General features: G+C 35.7%; 1 protein-coding gene across 2 annotated transcripts; it reads left to right on the forward strand.

The window, feature by feature from the left end:
- Positions 1-248: 248 nt before the first annotated feature.
- Positions 249-18,960, forward strand: LOC126846147 (homeobox protein vnd-like). 2 transcript variants are annotated; one of them, XM_050585352.1, is made up of 5 exons: positions 249-704; positions 12,574-12,710; positions 12,785-12,892; positions 16,510-16,928; positions 17,929-18,958. In XM_050585352.1, the coding sequence occupies exons 1-5, from the start codon at positions 370-372 to the stop codon at positions 18,181-18,183; spliced, it is 1,254 nt and encodes a 417-aa protein (XP_050441309.1). In that variant the 5' UTR covers positions 249-369; the 3' UTR covers positions 18,184-18,958. The 2 variants fall into 2 exon arrangements, with proteins under 2 accessions (XP_050441309.1, XP_050441310.1); XM_050585353.1 differs by lacking the exon at positions 249-704 and adding an exon at positions 8,561-9,206 and having other exon boundaries at positions 17,929-18,960.
- The last annotated feature ends 1,308 nt before the right edge of the window (positions 18,961-20,268 follow it).

A 20,268-nucleotide genomic window follows, 5' to 3' on the forward strand; every position in this document is an offset into this window, starting at 1 on the left:
ATATACTGTACCTATATTGTACACAATTCTGTGTAGTACAATATTATAAAACAGGTACCGTTCCTTGGCAATAACCTATATCGAAGAGATATAATTCATGTACACTGTACGCGTTTGTGTACACAATATCAGAAAAATATATCAGCTAACAATTGTACATATTTCTGTATACCTGTATACCACGTGAGAGGATAAGCGGCGTCTTATCTCTGCGTCGCGACGGCCCCGGTCGGTGTGTACGCGCGATCCTCGTCGATCGGTGTCGATCAGTCAGATGCCGATCCGCGCCGATACGTCTTACCGACACGCCATCCGTACACCTATCGAAATACATTGTAATAATAAAAAATTACATTGTAAAACAGTATTATGTACCACGAGCACATGACCGGCGGCGACCCGATGGTCATGCCGCAAGAACATGCGACGTTCATACCGGTCGTCGATCATCATCACCATCAACACCATCACGTCCATCAGCAGCAGCAACAACAACAACAACAGCAGCAGTCACTGCCGCCGCCTCCGCCGCCGCCACTGCAACAACACAGAGCCGAAATGCTACAAGAACAGCAGAACCAAGTGCAGGTTTTCGGACAGGACACCGCCGGCGGTCAAGGACAGTACGAGACCACTACGACCACCAGTTGCTGGCAGATCTTGCCGCCCGACTATCCTTACGACGACGATCTTAGATACGACAGGCGAGTGTGGTACTATAATTTACATGTACTGTAGCGTTAGACGCGTTGTTCCCATTGTAGATTTCCATGGGTTTGCAAGGTGAACAATCATAGGATACACTAATCTGCGTTGGTGCTAGCCCATTTTAGGGTGTTTTTCGAAAAACGACATATGGTATTTCATCGGGCTTAGGCTTTTACTTGTTTTATTCGTGAGAGAGCATTTCTTAGTTCTATTGTAATAAAAGGAAATGTTTAGGTGTTTTTTTGGGGGTATTTGGTCTGTGTGATGATTTCCATATAAACTTTGCTCTACTTTTTTTAAAATTGTCTAAACGTGTCGGTTTAGTTGAAGTCACTACTGTTCTACTGTGTATTCGAATGAAGAATATGTAATTGCCAAAGAGTAGTCAGCTGTCTCTTTTTGGTTGTTTAGAGTCTGACCTCATGATTAAGTGTTCTGATGTAATTTCCCCATTTGTATTTATCATTCAACCATAAAACGTATATTTTTACGGATCTATAATTTTTTTCCTACAACTTTTTCAGCTACTTCAGTAATGATTTTGATGAATTTATGTGTACTTTCAATGTCGTTTAAAATCCACCAATAAAACGCCAGTCTTCTGACCGAGACTCTTCCATACGACTCCAAATAAACTGATCAAAATACTTTCTCTGGTCCCACTTAAATTGTTAGTGGACAGGAGGCACTATGTACCTATGTACTATTTTATATCACCAACACAATTAGATATATATCATGTATTCGTTTTAATTTTACTTAAACAAACGATTATGTAAACTAAAAAAATACTGTAAAATTGTATTTAAATAAATAGAGAATATAGGTTAACATTTTTAAAAAACACATAAACAAAATTCTTCATCAATGGGAACGCCTCGACCCACAAACATTGATGGTTTTCAATGGTAAATAATAAGTCTACCGAAATATGACTTAATCGTCATCTTCATGCCACTCCTTTTATGAAACTAACACGAGGTTAGGTTAGGTACCATTTTTTTTTTGTTGACATTCATCCACGTCGGTACATATGAACGACTTAGATAACCGATGACGAAGTTCCGCAATGACTTACTTACTAGACGGATTTTCAAACGGCTATTTATTTTTGTTAGTCATTTTTGTTGAATATAAACATTTAAGATTGTAGTTTTCGTCGACCCCGTTTAATGAAAGTATGAATTAAGATGGCAAGCAAAACTTAATGTTTGTTTTTATAACTTATATATCCTGCGGACTTGATAGTAAATTATTATATCATATAACAATCAACGCAATTAGTGTTTTGCATTAAAGTGGTAAGGTAAGTAGCTAAGGTAGTATTAATAATTACCGGCGGCAACTGCTAATGGTGTAGCAGAGTCCATCTGGATTATATAAAGCAAATGAGTATAGTTGATTGACTTATTAGAAAATTACACTATGTTCTCAACTACCCTCTAAAAAAAACAACAATGATTTCGTGGCTTAAAATAGTTAATTAGTTGAACTAAACAGGCGAAAACAATTGCCATTTTCCAAATGAACAGTACTTACTTTTAGTTTGATTCGTGCCTATTATAGTAATATTATTGGCAACGGGGACTACTGAATAGCTGTTAAAAGCCATTTACACGCATTATATCTCTTTTGTACCTAGTTTGTTGCCGAGTGGTTGGGCTCTTGAAGCTACAGTTTATTTCCATTCCCTCGATACTATCACCCCTCACCTGGCCCAAAATCTAAATCGTAAATGAGCAAAAACACAAAACACATCCACCTCACTTATTACAAAAAAAAAGGGCGTGTGAGCGACCACAGCTGTGTCTCGTGATTAGACATAGGCACAAGCATGTACCAGGTACAGGATTTCTTTTTACAACACAACAAAAGTGCTAAGATCGTTATGATTAACGCTAAACGCGCCAATATAGATGGTCTTCGATTATCATTAAAAACAAATTAAATCGGTCGTTACTATATTTTATAAATAATTATTTAAACAAAATAACATTTACACAATAAGTTAAAACAAATTAGACATCCGAATAACAATATTAAATATTATTTCATCGACACACTTTTTTCTACAACATTCCTCATGTATATAATATATTTATATATGGTCTAGTAAATTGTCTGAATTAGATCATCTTACTTGAAATTGTGACGTCTTGCGAATTTTAAATTTGTACAGATTTTCTGATCATATTTCTGTTACTGAGGAGAAAAAGGGTCCAAGTTGAATTTTTTCAATAGACTTGGAAGAAGTAAGAAACTCAAACGAAACAATATTGACGTAAGAACCTAAAGTTACATCAATTTAGGTAAAAAAAACCTCTTCTGCCTCTCAGATAATTTGTAAAAACCTTATCCTTATGTCCAACGGTGAACATAAAATTGCTTAAGGGGCTGGATATTTACTACATTGTTTCAGATATATTTGCGTTAGCCTTATAGTATACATTTTAATATAATATTATATTTTTTTCATGAGTGATATTGATTTTAGTAATTCCATTCTGTGCTGGGACAAAACAGAGATATTCGATTTTATAGTAAATTTAAAATTGATTTGAGTGTTAGCGTTTTCACTTTTTTGGTTGCACAATTACAATGTAGCTTGATGCTTATTTTCGATTAAAAAATGTTTATGAAATAAGCATTATAGCTGTTTTATAGTAAGTCACATTACTCCGATAGGACGATCATGTGTTGTGTAATGACAAATATGGTATCAACAAATGGCTTTAAAGTTCCAATAACGATACTGAAACAATTAAACTGTAATGGTTAGCCACTTTTAATGGGAGATTTTCATATCGATCCTTGTGTTAATAATTGTTTGCGTGTAAAACATTCACACATAAATATATAGCTATATATTTATGTAAAATTGGCTCTATATGTATATAATATAAAACCATACTCGGGCAAACTATATAGGTATTATTACTATTACATAAATAGATGTGTGTATATTTTTCACCTGCTTTTTTCGAACGACCTACTCGCCCGTTTCGGCCTGTCATGTTGTCAAAAAAATAAACCATCCACGTACAATATAGGCACCTCTATATATATATATATATATATAATACATACATATATATATATATATATATATATATATATATATGTATGTATAATTAGCGTTGCCGTGATAACGGGGTGGTGTTATACATTATGGCAATGGCCGTGCGACGTTTTTGCTGTAATTAAAGGCAGATGAGCTTCGGGTCACGAAAAAGGGAGCGTGTGTAGTATATAGCTGTGTAATTGCTCGGAACGAATGCAATTTGTCGACGTTATTAAAACAAAAATATATAAGTATATTTATATAAAAAAAATAGCCCCCCCCCTCAACCCATCTATTAGGGATTCTCACCGTAGTATCATGTTATATTATGTGTATAACGTATACCATTGGAAATCGTTGGACGACGAGTGCACTTAAATTATTGCTGTCGATGTGCGTGTCCGTGTTGTTTAAAGCACTCTTGAATAACAATAATAATAATATATGTACCTTGTTTTGTTTTTTGTTTAACACAGCTCTACAATATTCAGCTCGTTCAATATTTTTGAAATATATTATAGGCGGTTATAATGTTCGCCCGCAAGTGAGTTGTACAGCGTTTAGTGCGATTTCGATTGCTATCGAAACCAATAATAATAACATAAAAATATACAAAGTAGTCTGTAAGCCACTTTGACGGCACGATTCGAATACCGACAGAGGGTGTGTCATAAAAATATAATGTATTCTAATGGAAAGAAATAGCAAAAAGCTGAACGCCAAAGTCATAAGTTCCTCCCTCGACAACGTTTCTAATCGCGGAAGCCGTTTATATAATTACTACAAATTTAACAGTATTCATATTTGAACAGTAAACTAAACTTAGTTCGTCACATAATAATAATATGTTTCTTAATGTTTTGCAAATTGAATATGGTCGAACATAAATAGTAAAAATTATTCACTAAAGTCTAAATTAAAAATAATATAGTTTCTAACTGCGCTTATCCGCGCTACGGACTTCATCGATGATGTATCAGAAATTTGAACTAGAATTTCGTTTCGACCCTAGTTAAACGCCGGCAGTAGTTTTTAACTCTTCAATGCCCAATTTGTTTTTACATTTTATAATGTGCAATTTTTTTATATAAATTAAATTATCAGGAATTTTGAAAAAATAAGTAAAAAGTATACATCTAATAACATACGTTTAACAGCGACATCATCGATTTAAATGCATTTTTTCTAAAAGTAAATCAAATACATAATAAACATGTTGCATATCTGTGATGTGATTTTAATGAAAAATGACTTTTATACTTTGATTTGTGGTATCTCGCACGTCACTCGTGTTAATTTAGTGATTTTGGGTACCGACCAACAGCTCCCTTCGCTATTCGAACACAAGCACAATTGGCGGAGGGCATTGTGGTACAATTACTATTATATTATACAGGCTAACACCACCGAGTCTGCAGGGCACGTGACCGATTGTATGGGAGTAAAATTGATACGCAGTTCGAAAATCTGTTTATCCCGCGGGTACCATTCCGTATAATATATAATGCGGTAATTAAATGAAATGGCATACATCTTAATAATGCATCCGGCACGATTGGAAGTTATATAAATTTAAAAACATTGAGTCGCTAAATGTTTGTTGATGAATTATACAACTCGAGAATAAAAAAATTAATATTTTCTTCTTTATTACATCATTTTTGGCTAATTATTTTCAATTTTTATCTTCTACCGAATGAATGGATGGAAGCACAATGAAGTCGAGGCGGTAATGACCGTTTGTAGAAAGTATATGTAACTTATGGCATTTTAAAGTGATAAAGCGTTTATTAATAACTCTAAAATATATAAAACGTTCAAATTAAAGCAAGTTGATTAATTGCAGTAATGTCAGAACATTTGTCAGAAGTTTATTTCCATTTTTTGTTATAGATATCAAGAAACAACTACTTATAAAATTACAGTAGTGTATACTGTAGCCAATAGTTATGTATTTAGCTTTAACGTAGATTGAAATATTAAAGAAATATCCTACAGTCGTTAGCCGCTATAAGTCATAAGAATTAAGATCTATACATTTACAAAACTATGTATGTGTTTGTACCAGTAACCTTAACAATAGTGTTGTAAAAGAAAATTCAATATTTTTAATACATTTTTGCAAATTTCAAAATAGTATGAACTATTTAACTGTTTAGTAAAAAATAATAAAATGCCTAATAGGAAACTTATTTTTTTCCCCTTTTTTTATTTTTAATAAGGGATTTTTTAAGAACTATAATAATATTATTTCGCTTTTTCAATGAAAAAAAAAAGACTATATTAAGATACCCAGCTACAATCGTTGTAAACAGAGAACAAATTGAAGCCACGTGCAATATAATCCGAGAGATTTGAGTTTGAACAAAACAATATATTTTGAATCTTTAAAACGCGTGCAACGAAAGTGTGCTTTGGGCTCTCACGAATACCTGAAAACGACACTCTGGCCGTTCTCGTATTTTCTACATTACTATACAGCTCCATTATATATATAAATATATATATTCATAGATACTTGGTATGAAAACTTTAAAGAATTGTTGACGATATCGCCGAGTCCTCGAATGAGCATTTTTTTTTATGGCTCTTTCGACACGCACCAGTATTATAAAACAGTATTATTATACCTATCGTGCGTTTTTATACTATCTATCTATCGACTTACCTATACATATATATATATATATATATATACATATATACATATATATTTATAATATACGATTCTATGAGCGCGTGTGCGCTTTTGCATGCGAATGTTCTACGTATAATGTACGCCCCCTGTCAAGGAGCTGTTAACGACAATTCCGTCTGAGTATCAGAAAAATAATAAAACAAAAAAGTCATATTATTATTACGTTGGTAAATAACTCCGTACGGCCCTAGTACTGTGTGTGCACTGTACACTGTACATTTATTGGCATTTTAGTCGCTTTTGGTCATAGGCTGAGATTTGAAGAGAAGAGCTTATGGACAGAGTTGTGCAAATTCTTATTAGATTCATTTTTACTTGAAAGATGCATAATTCCGTTTATATAGGGGTGTAATTCTCTTAAATATTTAAAAACCTTATATAATTGAAACAAATGGAAATAGTCGTTTTTAATCAACTCTTATTTTTGAGAGAGAGTTATTTAAATATGAGAGAGGATTAAACCATTACAACTTTTCTCTTTTAGTCCAATTTGGCGTTTCCAGTTTCCACTACTTAAGATTATTGATTATTATTTAAGGCTATAGCCAATAGTTATCAATATAATATTTAAACTGTGATAATTCATCAAGTATACATCTTAATGAAAAACAGATATGTGGAAGAATAACATTATTATGCTCTCTTTCCACATAATGATTGGAATCGGAATTCCTTATAACTTTTAACAGCTGTACATGTACAAAGCAAAAATTAGCAGAGCAGAGTATAAAGTTAGCACACAGGAACAGAAAATACTATTGTTATCGTGAGTTAGTTGAAAATTGGAGGAAATAAATTTGAAAACGACCAAATCACTTGCATGAAAATTGCTTAAATTAAAATCCGCGAAGACAGTGTAAGTATTGAAAAATCATGTTTTCTAACATGATGTGTTTTTTTTCTTATAAATAGTTATAACACTTTCAAATGTGTACATTAATCAAATCGTACAGTCGTCCTAATAATCATTGTGCAGTGGCTTCTCAGTGCGTTGCTATCTATATTTTCAAGTATTTTGAGTTAAACAATTTTATCTATGACAGATAGGTAGCCGGTAGTCGTTTGTCACTTTGAGGATATAATTATTATTTTGGATAAATGATAATATTAATAATTTTAATTTATCGCTCGACACCTATGTTTACGATACCACTTGACGTATACCGTGTATTTCATTAGCATAATGTGCAAATACTAATAATAAGAACAGCCAATAAGATAATACTCGGATTAGCGAGGTGTCTACGAAGCATAATAATTACAGTTCCGATAAACTTATTTTTCATCTTTACCATATTTCATAGGTTTTATCGTTATTTCTGTTTTTACCGACTTGCACGTTTAGAATTTGTGTAAATAAAAAAACATAATATAATAACTGCCCGTATCTATTCACGATTAAAATATATTATATTGATATAATATTTTTTTTTCTTCAAAGTTATTGGAATTCATATTCAAGTGTTTGTAAACAGACATACCGAGTGTTATACAATAGTTAGTCGTAATTGTTGATCAACGATATTTAAGTTAGTACGAATAATATGAACTTATTATTTTTACTCATTAAAATGAGTATGTATTTTTGAGATTATTGTGGAGGGATGTAGTTATAGAAGTAGACCAAAGAAGAATACTCGGAGACGGGCAAACCCCTAGTGTTTCATAGTTCTTACTTGAAAACTGTATTTTGCCCATCTCCTAGGCTTAACTTGTATTGTAATCATGTGTTGCTCGGCACTGACGACGTTCTCATCAACGGGACAGCGGAGTACGTCTCTAAACGGGTATAACATAGCAGTTAATGGTATTAGATATTAATCAATAGTGTAAAGAACGCGATCGGCAAAACTCGTGGTAGTTTACCTGTCGTTATATCATATATAGTTTGGCCCGCCAGTACACGCGATATTATAATTATTAAACAACGGGTTTTGCTAAATTACCAAAGCGGATATTTATCTTACGGTAGGTACGAGCGGACCGAAAATGTTCGTACTTACTCAAGTCGGGTTTATTTTTTACACACAAGATTCTTACAACGGAATAGGCGGTATAATATAGTGTAGAGCTGCGGCTAATTACAGAGGTTAATCGACGAGGGGTACGGCCGTGACGATCGATCTTGCGCGCACAATGTATCCGGCAGAGAAGGAGAACCGGCCAAGGACACGCAGGACACAAAGGGGGAGCTGCTGCCACTGTCACCCTCGCCGGCCACGCCTTCCCATATCCACGGTGTCGACCAATCGGCGGCCGAGCTCCTCCTCTCGACCAGCGTTTTTGCCCTACGGAACACAACGATGCACCCAGGGTCGCACAGTCGATGCGTTCAAGTGGCTCGTCGACGACTCATCGAGTGTCCGGGGTCGTATCTATCGTGCGTGTGTCCTGTTAACCGAAGTCTTAAGTCCGTCTGCTCAGAGTGTGTGTCTGTTCGGTCGTTCGAGTGCGCGGTCTTGACACAAAATAGTACTATATAATTCCCACGTCGCGGTTTTGCCCTTGTCTAGCGGCGTCCGTGTAAACGTTTTGGCAAACGCCTGTCTGTAGACTTTCTTATAAGACCATGTCGGACAGCGAAAGCCCGAAACCGATGGAAACGCAATTCCACCATCATCACCATCCGAGGATACCGCCGTCGCTGTTGGCCTGGTGCCCGACACTAATGCCGCCCTGGTGTTCGCTGTTGCCGGCCGCCTGGTGTAATCCGGCCGCCCTTAGATCGGCTTTCCCAGGGTTAGTACCTACCTAAAATACAATAAGCTAAAAGCTGGCATGTGCAAACAAATGCAACTCTGACGTTTTACAATATATGTTTAGGGTAGCTAGTCAAACGTGTATGTATATCATGTGAAAATATAGTATCTATAAAGCTCTAATATGAGATATTCAAAATAATTTGTACGATTTATGAAACATTTTTAAATTACTCTCCTGAAAAGTACACTTTGTGTACTTATCAGCTTTTGGCTCTCGACCACAAAATTATAATATAATATAGCGAGTAATAAGCAATCGCAGTTTCTGAAATGGACACAATAAGATTATATACATTGATTATTATACATTTGCTGAGTTCAATTTATTCTGCTCTGTGTTCTTGTCCTTAAAATAGTATGCGCTTACTGTAACGTTTTAGATAAAAATTATGAAAATGTCACAGTATCAACAATAAACGGTTTAAAAATAAAAATAAATTCATAAGTCCCAAAACAACAGAATTTACGAGATATATCCGGTTATAACAACATAATATCAATTAATACTGGTTTCGATCCTTTAGGTCATCTCCGGAGTATGAAAAAATTCAATAATAATTATATGTTTATTGATAAGTGTAAAAAATAGTTGTACGGCCCAAAAGTAAACTAACATAATAAATATTTCTTGTAAACATAGTTAACACAACTGTTCGACAATATTTATTGTCCAAAAATATAGTATTACTAAATGTATTTGTACTAAAATACATTAATAACAAAATATTTAATTTATTCCAAAAAAAAGAAAAAACGTTAAACAAGTATGAGCCTTAATAAATTGTTGTTTTATCAAACATATACCTTGATGTAAAATCTTCTATTTGTTTTAATGTATAACATTTTTAATTTTCATATCGCTGCTTTTCATTCGGGGTATTTTCATACAGATAACGTTAATATTTGATTTTAATTTTTTTTATCATATTATACCTACGTCTAAGATTTTATTTGAAAAGCAGGTGTGACTTGTTGAAAAAAATGATCTCGTGGTAAATAATAAATATTAATATATAATATAATTTTATTATCGCCGAAATATTCCTGGTAGACTGTTATATGACTTCCTTATTACATTCGTCGTTTTTATTTTTTATTTTAATTATATACCAATAAAAATGTCTCGTTTTCAACAAGTTGAGTTACTTAACAAAGTATAACGATTTTTAAACGCTGATAGTTTCATAATATTAATCCACGAACAAGCCAAACGTTTTTGCTCAGGACCGATAAATATAATATCATATAAGTAGTATAATTATCTCTTCTCAACATAATACATAATAAGGACGTGTCCGGGAGATGCTTTTGTGTAGACGAGTATATCGAGATTTCTTTCTTCCTTTATCCACCTCGCATCTGTGTATTTTTTTATGATTTTTTATTGGTCTCCATACCAATTTGTAGATCCCGTGCTCGAGCGCCGCCGCCGCACTATAACCGATACGTGACTTTGAATACATTTGGGCAATGATTTGAACACTTTCCTGGGCAGGTATACGACCATAAAACGCTTATAATATATTATATATTAATACACGGTACGGGTACAATAACATATTATTATTATTACTATAACTATATTACAGCCCGGTTTTACGCACCGCTCCGAACAGTTGATGACTTATATAATAGAAGAGTACGACGATAATACACGTATATTATACAGTGTACTATAGCGTCTCGTCGATGGTGTCTATAGCTACTGTAATGTGTTTTACCATATTTTTCATAAGCACAAGACAAGTGCTCCTGGCATAATCGCATTGTATCGTCCGTCTAAACTGTAAGAGTGCCCACAGATAGATACTTCTATGTATTATTATTGGCCAACGTTTTCAACAGTTAATAAAAATTACCCCATCGAACAAATGTGCCTATTGAAACTGTTCAACTCGGGTCATTTCAAGTCTTGTGTTCTCAGTCCACACGCGGTATGCGAGGGTTTCACGAACGGTTCATCAAGGTTTTATAACGAATCAGAGTACATATTTTTAGTGGCCTATGATTATGCGGTTCATTAAAATCATAGGGTAAACGGCTATTAAATAACTTGTACATCACATTTCCAGAGATTTGTATACTGATTTCCAAGGACGCTTTACCCTCTGATTATGAAATGTTTTGCACGACTGGGTGTTGAATGTAATGTTACTTTATCAATAAAAATGATCGCGCCTTATAGTTTTTAACCGTTATCGAATAAAGGAATCTCGTTGCCGATAAGTCGATTGACAGCCCAACTTGTAATTAAAAACGTTACACACAAGCATAGCTTAAAGGCTGCAAAAGGCGATTTGGAAGAAAAAGAACAATCCGCGTTCGAGATGTGATAATCGTCGGCTGTGCTACCGGAAGGCGCTTTTCGTGAGTGTCCGTTTGTCGGTTCGGCCGGTTTTATTTATTGCACTCGTCCTGAGTATATAGGTTCGAGTGTGTGGGTGTAACACACACACACACACAATATCGTTACAACAGGTGTCACTTCCACTTAACCGCTCTTAGCAATAGAGAGAAAAACGTGCTCGATGGGAATTCCCGAGGATTTGAAAAATCCGGTGTCATCGCGGTGGCTGCTTTAAGGGTTTAATTCCACGTTTGACGTATCACTTTCGATATAATATTATTAAAAACCCAGTTAGGTACTGCGTCACGTAAAACTACAATTTCGTTGCTTTTTGTAGGCCGACCGAAATCACACTCACACATGCCCTATCGTTAATAATAAATAATTATTTAACCGGATAAAACTTTATATGTATTTTATACGGTAGTATAATAATAATACACGGGTCAGCGCAAAGGGAAAACGTACTGTTCACGCAAACTACCCCTTATTACATGATCGGCACTAATAAAGTTAACATCTGGTGTTTAATAATACAGTTTGATAGTCTGTCGATTGACCTATTACTTTATACGACTGGTTTGTTGTTGATTTTAACTCTAAACACTACACGTGAAAAATTTGAAAAAAAAGTCCTGGTCCGAGACTCATTCTAACTCCAAAGTTCACAGTTATTACTTAACGCAGGATATTAGCGTGTGACAAATGTTTTCCCTTAGAGAGCATTATTAATATTAGTTATATTATTTTAAGGACATTTTTAGCGACGACAAGAGCCACTAAGTCGTCTATTAAACAAAAATTAATAGAGGATATTTTCATGTTCCCTATTATAATACTTTTGTTAATATGGCCAATTGATTTGCCTGTTTTTAATATTATAAAACTGCTACATGGATAATTAGATAATAATATGTAATACGTAGTAGCAATCAAACTTGCTATGGTTTCGACTTTTGACAATTATATAATATGTTTTTAAATTTTTTGTTTGTAGACTTTTGGACAGCATTAAGATGCCTAGCAGTCAAACCCGTCCGTCAGGTTTTCACATATGCGACATACTAGACTTAAACGACGGAAAGGTGAACTCTTCGGAAAACGCCAACACCACTCTGGGGTCGCACATTAGCGGTAAGTGCATACAGCTCAGCTGATACATGAACGTGTTAAGTATCAGGTACTTATGTGTGTCTTTTTTCGGTTAGCTCCAGACGTTCACACCATCGGCAGCACGGGTTTTCAATTTCCCAGCGTCTTGCAATCTTCCACCGACCTGCTACACCATTGGCCCACATCTCTCACCGAACTCCGAGGTAAGCAAAACGCCACATCATAACCCTTAGAGCCCATTGTAGTCGAGTACGTGTGGACAGTGTGCAGAACAGCTCAAAAACGATGTGTACTAAAACTACTAGTACAGCGAAGGGGGTAGTGTTGAAGACCGTGACCGAACTGGGCTTTTTGGAAAACGTTGACCTCGATTAGAATATTATGTTAAGCACTGTGTCGGGCTTGAAATGTTGTACGCGGTAACCGGCGAATGATTAAATTAGCTAACAAAAAAAAAAATGATAATAACAAACGTTGATCTCGTTAAAACCTTGTGTGTGCGATTGTCACCCGACAACAAAATTACAATAGCCGGGTTGACATGTAGGGTTTTTTTTTTTTTTTTATTATTACACGGCCGGGGCTCATTATAATGGCGGTCAGACATTAAAAAACAAATTTAAACCCGTTACAAGGTCGGCCCCGTGTACCACCTACCCTCCCCTCCCCCCAAAAAAGGGCGAGTGTGTGTAATGAAGGTTGCAAATTAAATAACGCTCCCGCCAGCCACCGTATCATGGTCCGTCGGCGCCTTGTATACAATATGTATACTTACGCTATACACATATATACATACACCCAAAGATCGTTTCGCTGTAAGTGGATTATATTATACACACCACCACCCTCGGTCGGTATACACCCCGGGCGTCAGATTTACCGAGGATTTTCTCCGCTGTTTAGCGACCCCCCCCCCAGGTCACCACCACCGCCAACAATGGTTTTTAATAAAAACAGAAGTATACACGACCCAAGTACGGTGTTTCTTTTCTGCTTTCGACTTTATTAAGCGTTCTTTTCAAACTCAAACGGCGACTTTGCAGCTCGTCCGCACCGGGTTCGGGTCTATTCGTTAAGTAAATTGATTTGTAACCTAACCGCACAACAACTGTACTAGATTAACAGTTTCAACGACGTTACCACACGAGCAATGTTGTAATATAATATGTAGATATATTATAATTCGGATTCCAATACTGTACAAATAATTATTATTCTTGTTATTTAATATTAATTCTAAAACTATTCCAATCCATATTACAAGCCTATTTCATCAGTATACCCACGACAGTAATGCCGTGCACGAAACCGTAAGACGTCTCGACGCTCAAAATTGGTATGACTCCACACGCAATGACACTCGTGTATAGGTGCCATCGAAATTCAAAAACTTCAAACGATTATTATTGGAGTACTTGTGCAATATTGACGTTGTTACCGCTATACGAGTATAGCGGATTAATAGGTTTACAACAATTTCGAACAGATTTTTGTTATCATCAACATAGTCTGAAGCTGAGAAAGGCTAGGTTAGGCACGTCAGGATTTTATTCGATTTTTATCATGTTTACTCTACCGCATGGCTTTAAACTCTATGGGACTCGGTTGCGCTATTAGTTTTCCAAAACATCCATTTGTCAAAGGTAGTAATAATTCACCGTTTGTACATAAACGGAACCTATTGAGCCACGTGCAGTACAAAGTCCTTATATGGGCAGTACCAATATATTTTCGATTATCTATACCGTTTCTCGTGGTGGATTTGTACGGACTCAGTTTTTTTTTTTTACTTACAATATCAGACAATGTGTTATAACAATAATTTATAATGTCCATTCAACACGAATGCCCAAGATATACGGGAAGTATGGAATAAGGATGAATGACAATAGTAACGTTATTTTCTAGACCCTCGTGCGGCATGTAGATCCCAAGTTTCGTATTAATATAAAATTATACTGTTATTATGTAAGTCAGCTGATGTGGTGGCGGTCGGCCAGCTGTCCGACGCGATAGACGTGCCTGTGTAGGACTTCATTCTTAAACCTAACCGATCATGTAGTAGGCATTGTGCGTTGCGGTTGCGACAACAAGAAAAGTAATAAGAATTCCATTAACCAAATAGTATACAGCTAGCACGGTAATATACGAATATTGCGTGTTGTCACCTTTGTACGGGGCCTTGTCTCGTTTGACAAATACACACAATGGCGAACATCATAGGCACAGACCGCTTGTATAAGTACGAGCTCCCGTGTAAAACGAAAATGCGTTTCGTATGATATTTTAAAAACTCGTGTCGAACATCTGCAGACTCAGAGACAATTGCCGGTGTGTGTGTGTGTGTATACACGACTTGGGGTGGAGTTTAGCGACAATAGGGCGTGACATACACAACGGACGATCAAAGGTGACCATTGTACGAATTACACGGGGGTTTAAGGACGACAACGTGTATTGTGTTATGGAAAAAAAAAAAATAAATAAATAACCGCTCTGGCAAATTACAGAGGGGGGACGAGATTTTTTTTTAACTACAAATATCATCAATAGACGACCGTATAGTAGACTTGTGTACTACACGGATAATCTGTCGGCCGTGACAAAAGAAACAAAATGGTCGCCACTATGGTTTTTCATAATTTTTCTGTTCGCCTCCGCTTAAATCGCGTTTTCTCGCTTAAAATGTAATATGTATTTACACAACGACAATGACGACAATAGTCTTTAAGAAAGAAAACGACCGCGGCAGATAGATAGGACTCCGGCAGATGCTAAAAGCGGAAAACCAATTATTCGGATTTAACGACTTTCCGATTTGTTACCGTGACACGCCTCGCGGATGACACAGTCGAAAACGTCCTCACGAAAATTTATATTCAATTTTAGGTGCCTTCGAATCTGCCGACGAGGAATTAAAACGTCACCGCAGCTGTATAATATACACTATAAGCTTATTATTAATCATTTTTTAACAACATCAGTCCGTATACAGACTTTGTTAGTTCGCATTATCCGTATTTAATGTAAAATCAAAAAATCCCTTATTATACCCTACAAATATCGCAATGGCAAATACACATGACAAATAATACAATGACATAGCTATAGTTGGAAAGTTTAGGGTGAACAATTTTTTTTGGCAATTATTGAAAAGAAAAACAAATAGACTTTACTATACTAATGCCGGGTTGCATAAAAAAATAATACATTTAATGACCAATCACTGGCCATTCATTTTTGTTTAAGGAACCTTTAAACATAATATATCCTATTGATTCGTTATACATTCAATGAACGTTTATGCAACCCGCCATAAATGTAATACATAATGTGCATAGCTTACTTACTTAAGTGGTGATCATTGAATATCAGAGAGTTAACTTCTCTCACCATTATTATCTATCCATCGACATGCACTTCACGCATATCACCTTTATCCCATCCCGCCTTTTTTTTGCTTAATTTCTCTCACCCCATCGCTTTAGTTTAACGGCTTCATTATATTATTATTTCATCGTGCCGTTTCCTTCCCTTCTCTACCACACATAGCTCCGTCGGAATTTGAGTAAAAATTATAAACCTTACTTGGGGGGCTGTGCCTTATTGGTTACTGACATTTTTTTAGATCCTGAACAAGTTTAGAAGGATTTGAACTTATCTAGCTACCCCCCCCCCCTTCTAGTTGGGCCATAAAATAAGTTGTGAGTTTACATTTTAGTCACACCAGGGTCACACACAGAGTATATATTATTATCTATCGCTCAAAGGTTCGCAAACGGTATACTAACGATGCGGTTGATTTTGGTTGTTTTCACAGGATTCGGTATGAGCCACGGTACTCAACAGGCCAGTCCGGACAGCACATCGCCCGGAGTCACCGACCTGACAGACACTTCGAGTACACCCAGCGGTCTGGCAGCCGATACTTCTGTCAGCGTGGGAGGCCCGGGGTCGGGGATCGGCGGTAAACAAGAACCGTCCGAGGCGGACGGCGAAGAAATCATGGAAGATGACTTTGACGACGAGCCGGGCGCAGGAGGCGACCACGACCGTCCTGGGTCAGGCGGTGCCGGTCATCCGTCCGACGGCGGTGCGGTGCACAAGAAACGCAAACGCCGAGTGCTCTTCAGCAAAGCTCAAACGTACGAGCTAGAACGCCGATTTAGACAGCAGAGGTACTTGTCGGCTCCAGAACGAGAACACCTGGCTTCCATCATCCGGCTCACCCCGACACAGGTCAGTAATCGCACTGTTGATCAATTACCCACCAAATTACAATTTAAGATTTATATAGGTACACGGAAAAAATACACAGTTGGTCCAACTAAAATTATGGTCACAATACATTAACTTTCTAGTTGGAATAACTAAATAAATAGTTGGACCAATTTAATTTTTAGTAAAAGCAACTACATACGTCTAGTACATTAAAAAAAAAATCCCATTAGAAATGTATATATGTGCCTTTATTAACCATAATTTTAATTGGATCAGCTATGTATTTTTTTCCGTGTGAAACTGAATGAAGTGGTTCCTGCCAGTCGACCCAATCGGTTGAAACGATTTTGTCTATTTAGTTTTTACATTGTGAAATGTCTACAATTAAGAGAAAATCTACTATTGGAAATTATCCAGTAAATGATTGTTGAAGTTTTCACGTTGTTACATGACGTATTGCTTATAAGTATATAGGCCCTTATACCATATTATAATCGCGACTGGTTTAACGACCAAATAGGATCGGTATCAGGACGGCGGCTTTTACCCGATAATATATAATATGTATGACGTACAATAATAGAACCCGCGCCAAGGGTTCGGAAAAGAGCATACATAGAAGGGAACATAATAGGGGACTAGTGATGAGATAGGTCGAATGCTAAACAATTGTAATTTACCCCAGCGATGGCGAACCCGTTTGTGAGGGGTACCTCGCATATCCGTTACGGTTTTGAAAACTTAGATATAATATTATACACATAAAATAATATGAACGCTATTTCCAATGCACGTTTATATTGTCATTCCGAGTAGGTACACTCGACTACGATTTGCAGACATCAGTATACTTATGGTTCATACTGACATTAATTATACATTTTTGTTACTGACACACATAAGCGATGATTTTAAATACAGCCCAAGTTTTATGGGACTATCAATAATACAAATTCACATACTCAAGTCGGGTTCTGTTTTATCATTTTAACTCATGTTTATGATTTTGTCGTTTCAGGTGAAAATTTGGTTCCAAAACCACAGGTACAAGACGAAGCGAGCCCAACAAGAGAAGGGCATGCACGTGGACCACCACGCTGCGGCCGCGGCTAACGCGCTTACCTCGCCAAGAAGGGTAGCAGTGCCCGTGTTGGTTAGAGACGGTAAACCTTGCTCCAACCAGCCGACGGGTCCAGGTAAGACCGAACAAATGGTCATGCCGTCGTACTCGCATCCGTTAATGCATAGTCAGACGCCCAGGACTTGGTGGTAGTCATTAGCACCTTGATTTTCCTGAGCACCGTGTCGTGTTCTTCGTCCAGTGTCTTCCTACAACAGCAAAATCCGGACTAGCATAACGTTCGCCTGCAGTGACAAGAATCAAGTCTAACCTACTTAAATATTACATACAGTTCTGGGTATCGTTATGGGTTTCGACAGTGCAATTTATTATCGCCAATTGTAAAAAAAAAATCAATTTAACATAGTTTTCAAAATAATTCACACCCATAATTTAGCGTTTAAAAAATCAGAACCCTATAATTATCGTAAGCCAGATCTGTAGGTCGACAAAATGTTCAACTGCAGTTTAGGACTTTTCATTAAAATTCACTTTACCTTCTTCCCGTTTCGTTTTTTATCGTTTCTTTTCGATAATTTATAATACTAAAAACTAGAATTAAGCGTATAATAATTTCTAAAGATAAAAAAATAATATATTGATATTATATAGTTACTCATATTTAAAACAAACAAAGCTTTAAAAAATTGAAAAAAAAAATTAACTACTTATTATTGATATTGTTTATTATTATTATTATTATTATTATTATTTATTATTATATTATTAAATACTTTAATAAGAGTTTAACGAAACAAAAGACTAGTCATTTCGTGTATTTTTATTTGTTTATATTTTTATTGTTAGCACGTTATACGCGCCCACGTAGGTGTATGTAATTATTGTAATTTTAAGTTGTACATATTATATAGTACGCATAATATATATTATATAATACAAAAGGACGGTTGTTAAATTATATTAATTGAAAGTATAATTAATTGTATATGAATATTAAATTGATTATAATAGGTAAATAAATAAATAATTGTTATAATAATTAAAACCGTATTTGTTTTTATTTTTCTAATCCGGTTGATACATTGATACCGTTTATATTTTAAAAGCATAAACTTAAACTAGCAGAGGTGTTGGAATACATCATTAAAAAAAAATTTAGTTCGGCTGATGATGAAAGAGAAGTTTTTCAAAAGTGAATAAGCGGAGTGACAAGTCTCCAGTAAGATAAAATAGCGAATTACCAGACATATATAATATGTATAAATATAACTGTAAATATAATATATGAGAGATTGTTTGTAACGTGAGACGTGAAAATACTTTTTTTTTATAGAAATTGAGTAATTGTATGAGTGAGTGTATACATATTATATAAATATACGAGTAGAGAGCGAAGACCATTTTGTTTTTTAAATACTCACCTCAATAGAAAATTTTTGTATAACATAAAGTTGTATCAAAATAAAACTAAATTGTGTTCAGACAATAATACAAGTATTATTAAAATAATAATATTGCAAAAACAATCATTATTATTATTATTTTTTATTTTTTTATTTAGAAATCATACAATCTGTAATATATTTAATTACAATAAGCATAAAAGATGATTTTGAGGTAAACATATATATAATAATATATTGAGACAGTAGGCTTGATAGAAGGGGCCAGCCAGTGCTTGTACTTCATGACGTGTGAAATCGCAGATTAGTCAACCAATAGGTCACGACACCACGTTCGCTTTAGGCGCCTTCTGGGGTCACCAGGGATAGTATGGACGGATAGTTCAGAGATCAGGGGGTTGGATGGTTGAATGTTTTGGAGTGTAGGCGCTTGTAAAATGTTTTGGCAGTTTTTTGAACTGTCGGGATGGAGAGATCATTTATGGAGGGTATCATTGGAGACGTAAAATGAGGCTTTTGTTATTTGGCGGAGGCATTTGTTTTGGAAGGTTTGTATTTTATTGATGTTGGATGATTTGGCAGGTCCCCAAAGCTGGATGCCATAAGTCAAAATTGGTTTGAGGAGTAGTTTGTACATGAGGAGCTTGTTTTTAAGATTGAGGTGTTGTGATGTGAGAAGGAAACGCAATTGACGGGAGCGGTTGTTTAAGACGAGACGTTTGGTATGGATATGAGTTGCCCAAGTAAGGCGGAGGTCTAGGTGTAGGCCCAGGTATCTGACATTTTGAGCGGTTGGAAGGGGTATGTTATTGAGGTAGATATGTGGGCAGTCTGTTCGTTTTAGAGTAAATGTGCAGTGGATGGATTTAGTCTT

The sequence above is a fragment of the Adelges cooleyi genome, unplaced genomic scaffold, assembly GCF_023614345.1.
Source record: "Adelges cooleyi isolate 19-005CV unplaced genomic scaffold, UGA_ACOO_1.1 ACOO_flye_CR_arks_rails_tigmint_CR_PRNA_9, whole genome shotgun sequence".
Lineage (NCBI taxonomy): Eukaryota > Metazoa > Arthropoda > Insecta > Hemiptera > Adelgidae > Adelges > Adelges cooleyi.

Coding starts and splice junctions, on each gene's coding strand:
- LOC126846147 (XM_050585352.1), top strand. CDS start 370: ATGTACCACGAGCACATGACCGGCGGCGACCCGATGGTCATGCCGCAA. Junction 12,893..16,509: donor ATCTCTCACCGAACTCCGAG/GTAAGCAAAACG, acceptor TTGTTTTCACAG/GATTCGGTATGAGCCACGGT. Junction 16,929..17,928: donor TCCGGCTCACCCCGACACAG/GTCAGTAATCGC, acceptor TTGTCGTTTCAG/GTGAAAATTTGGTTCCAAAA.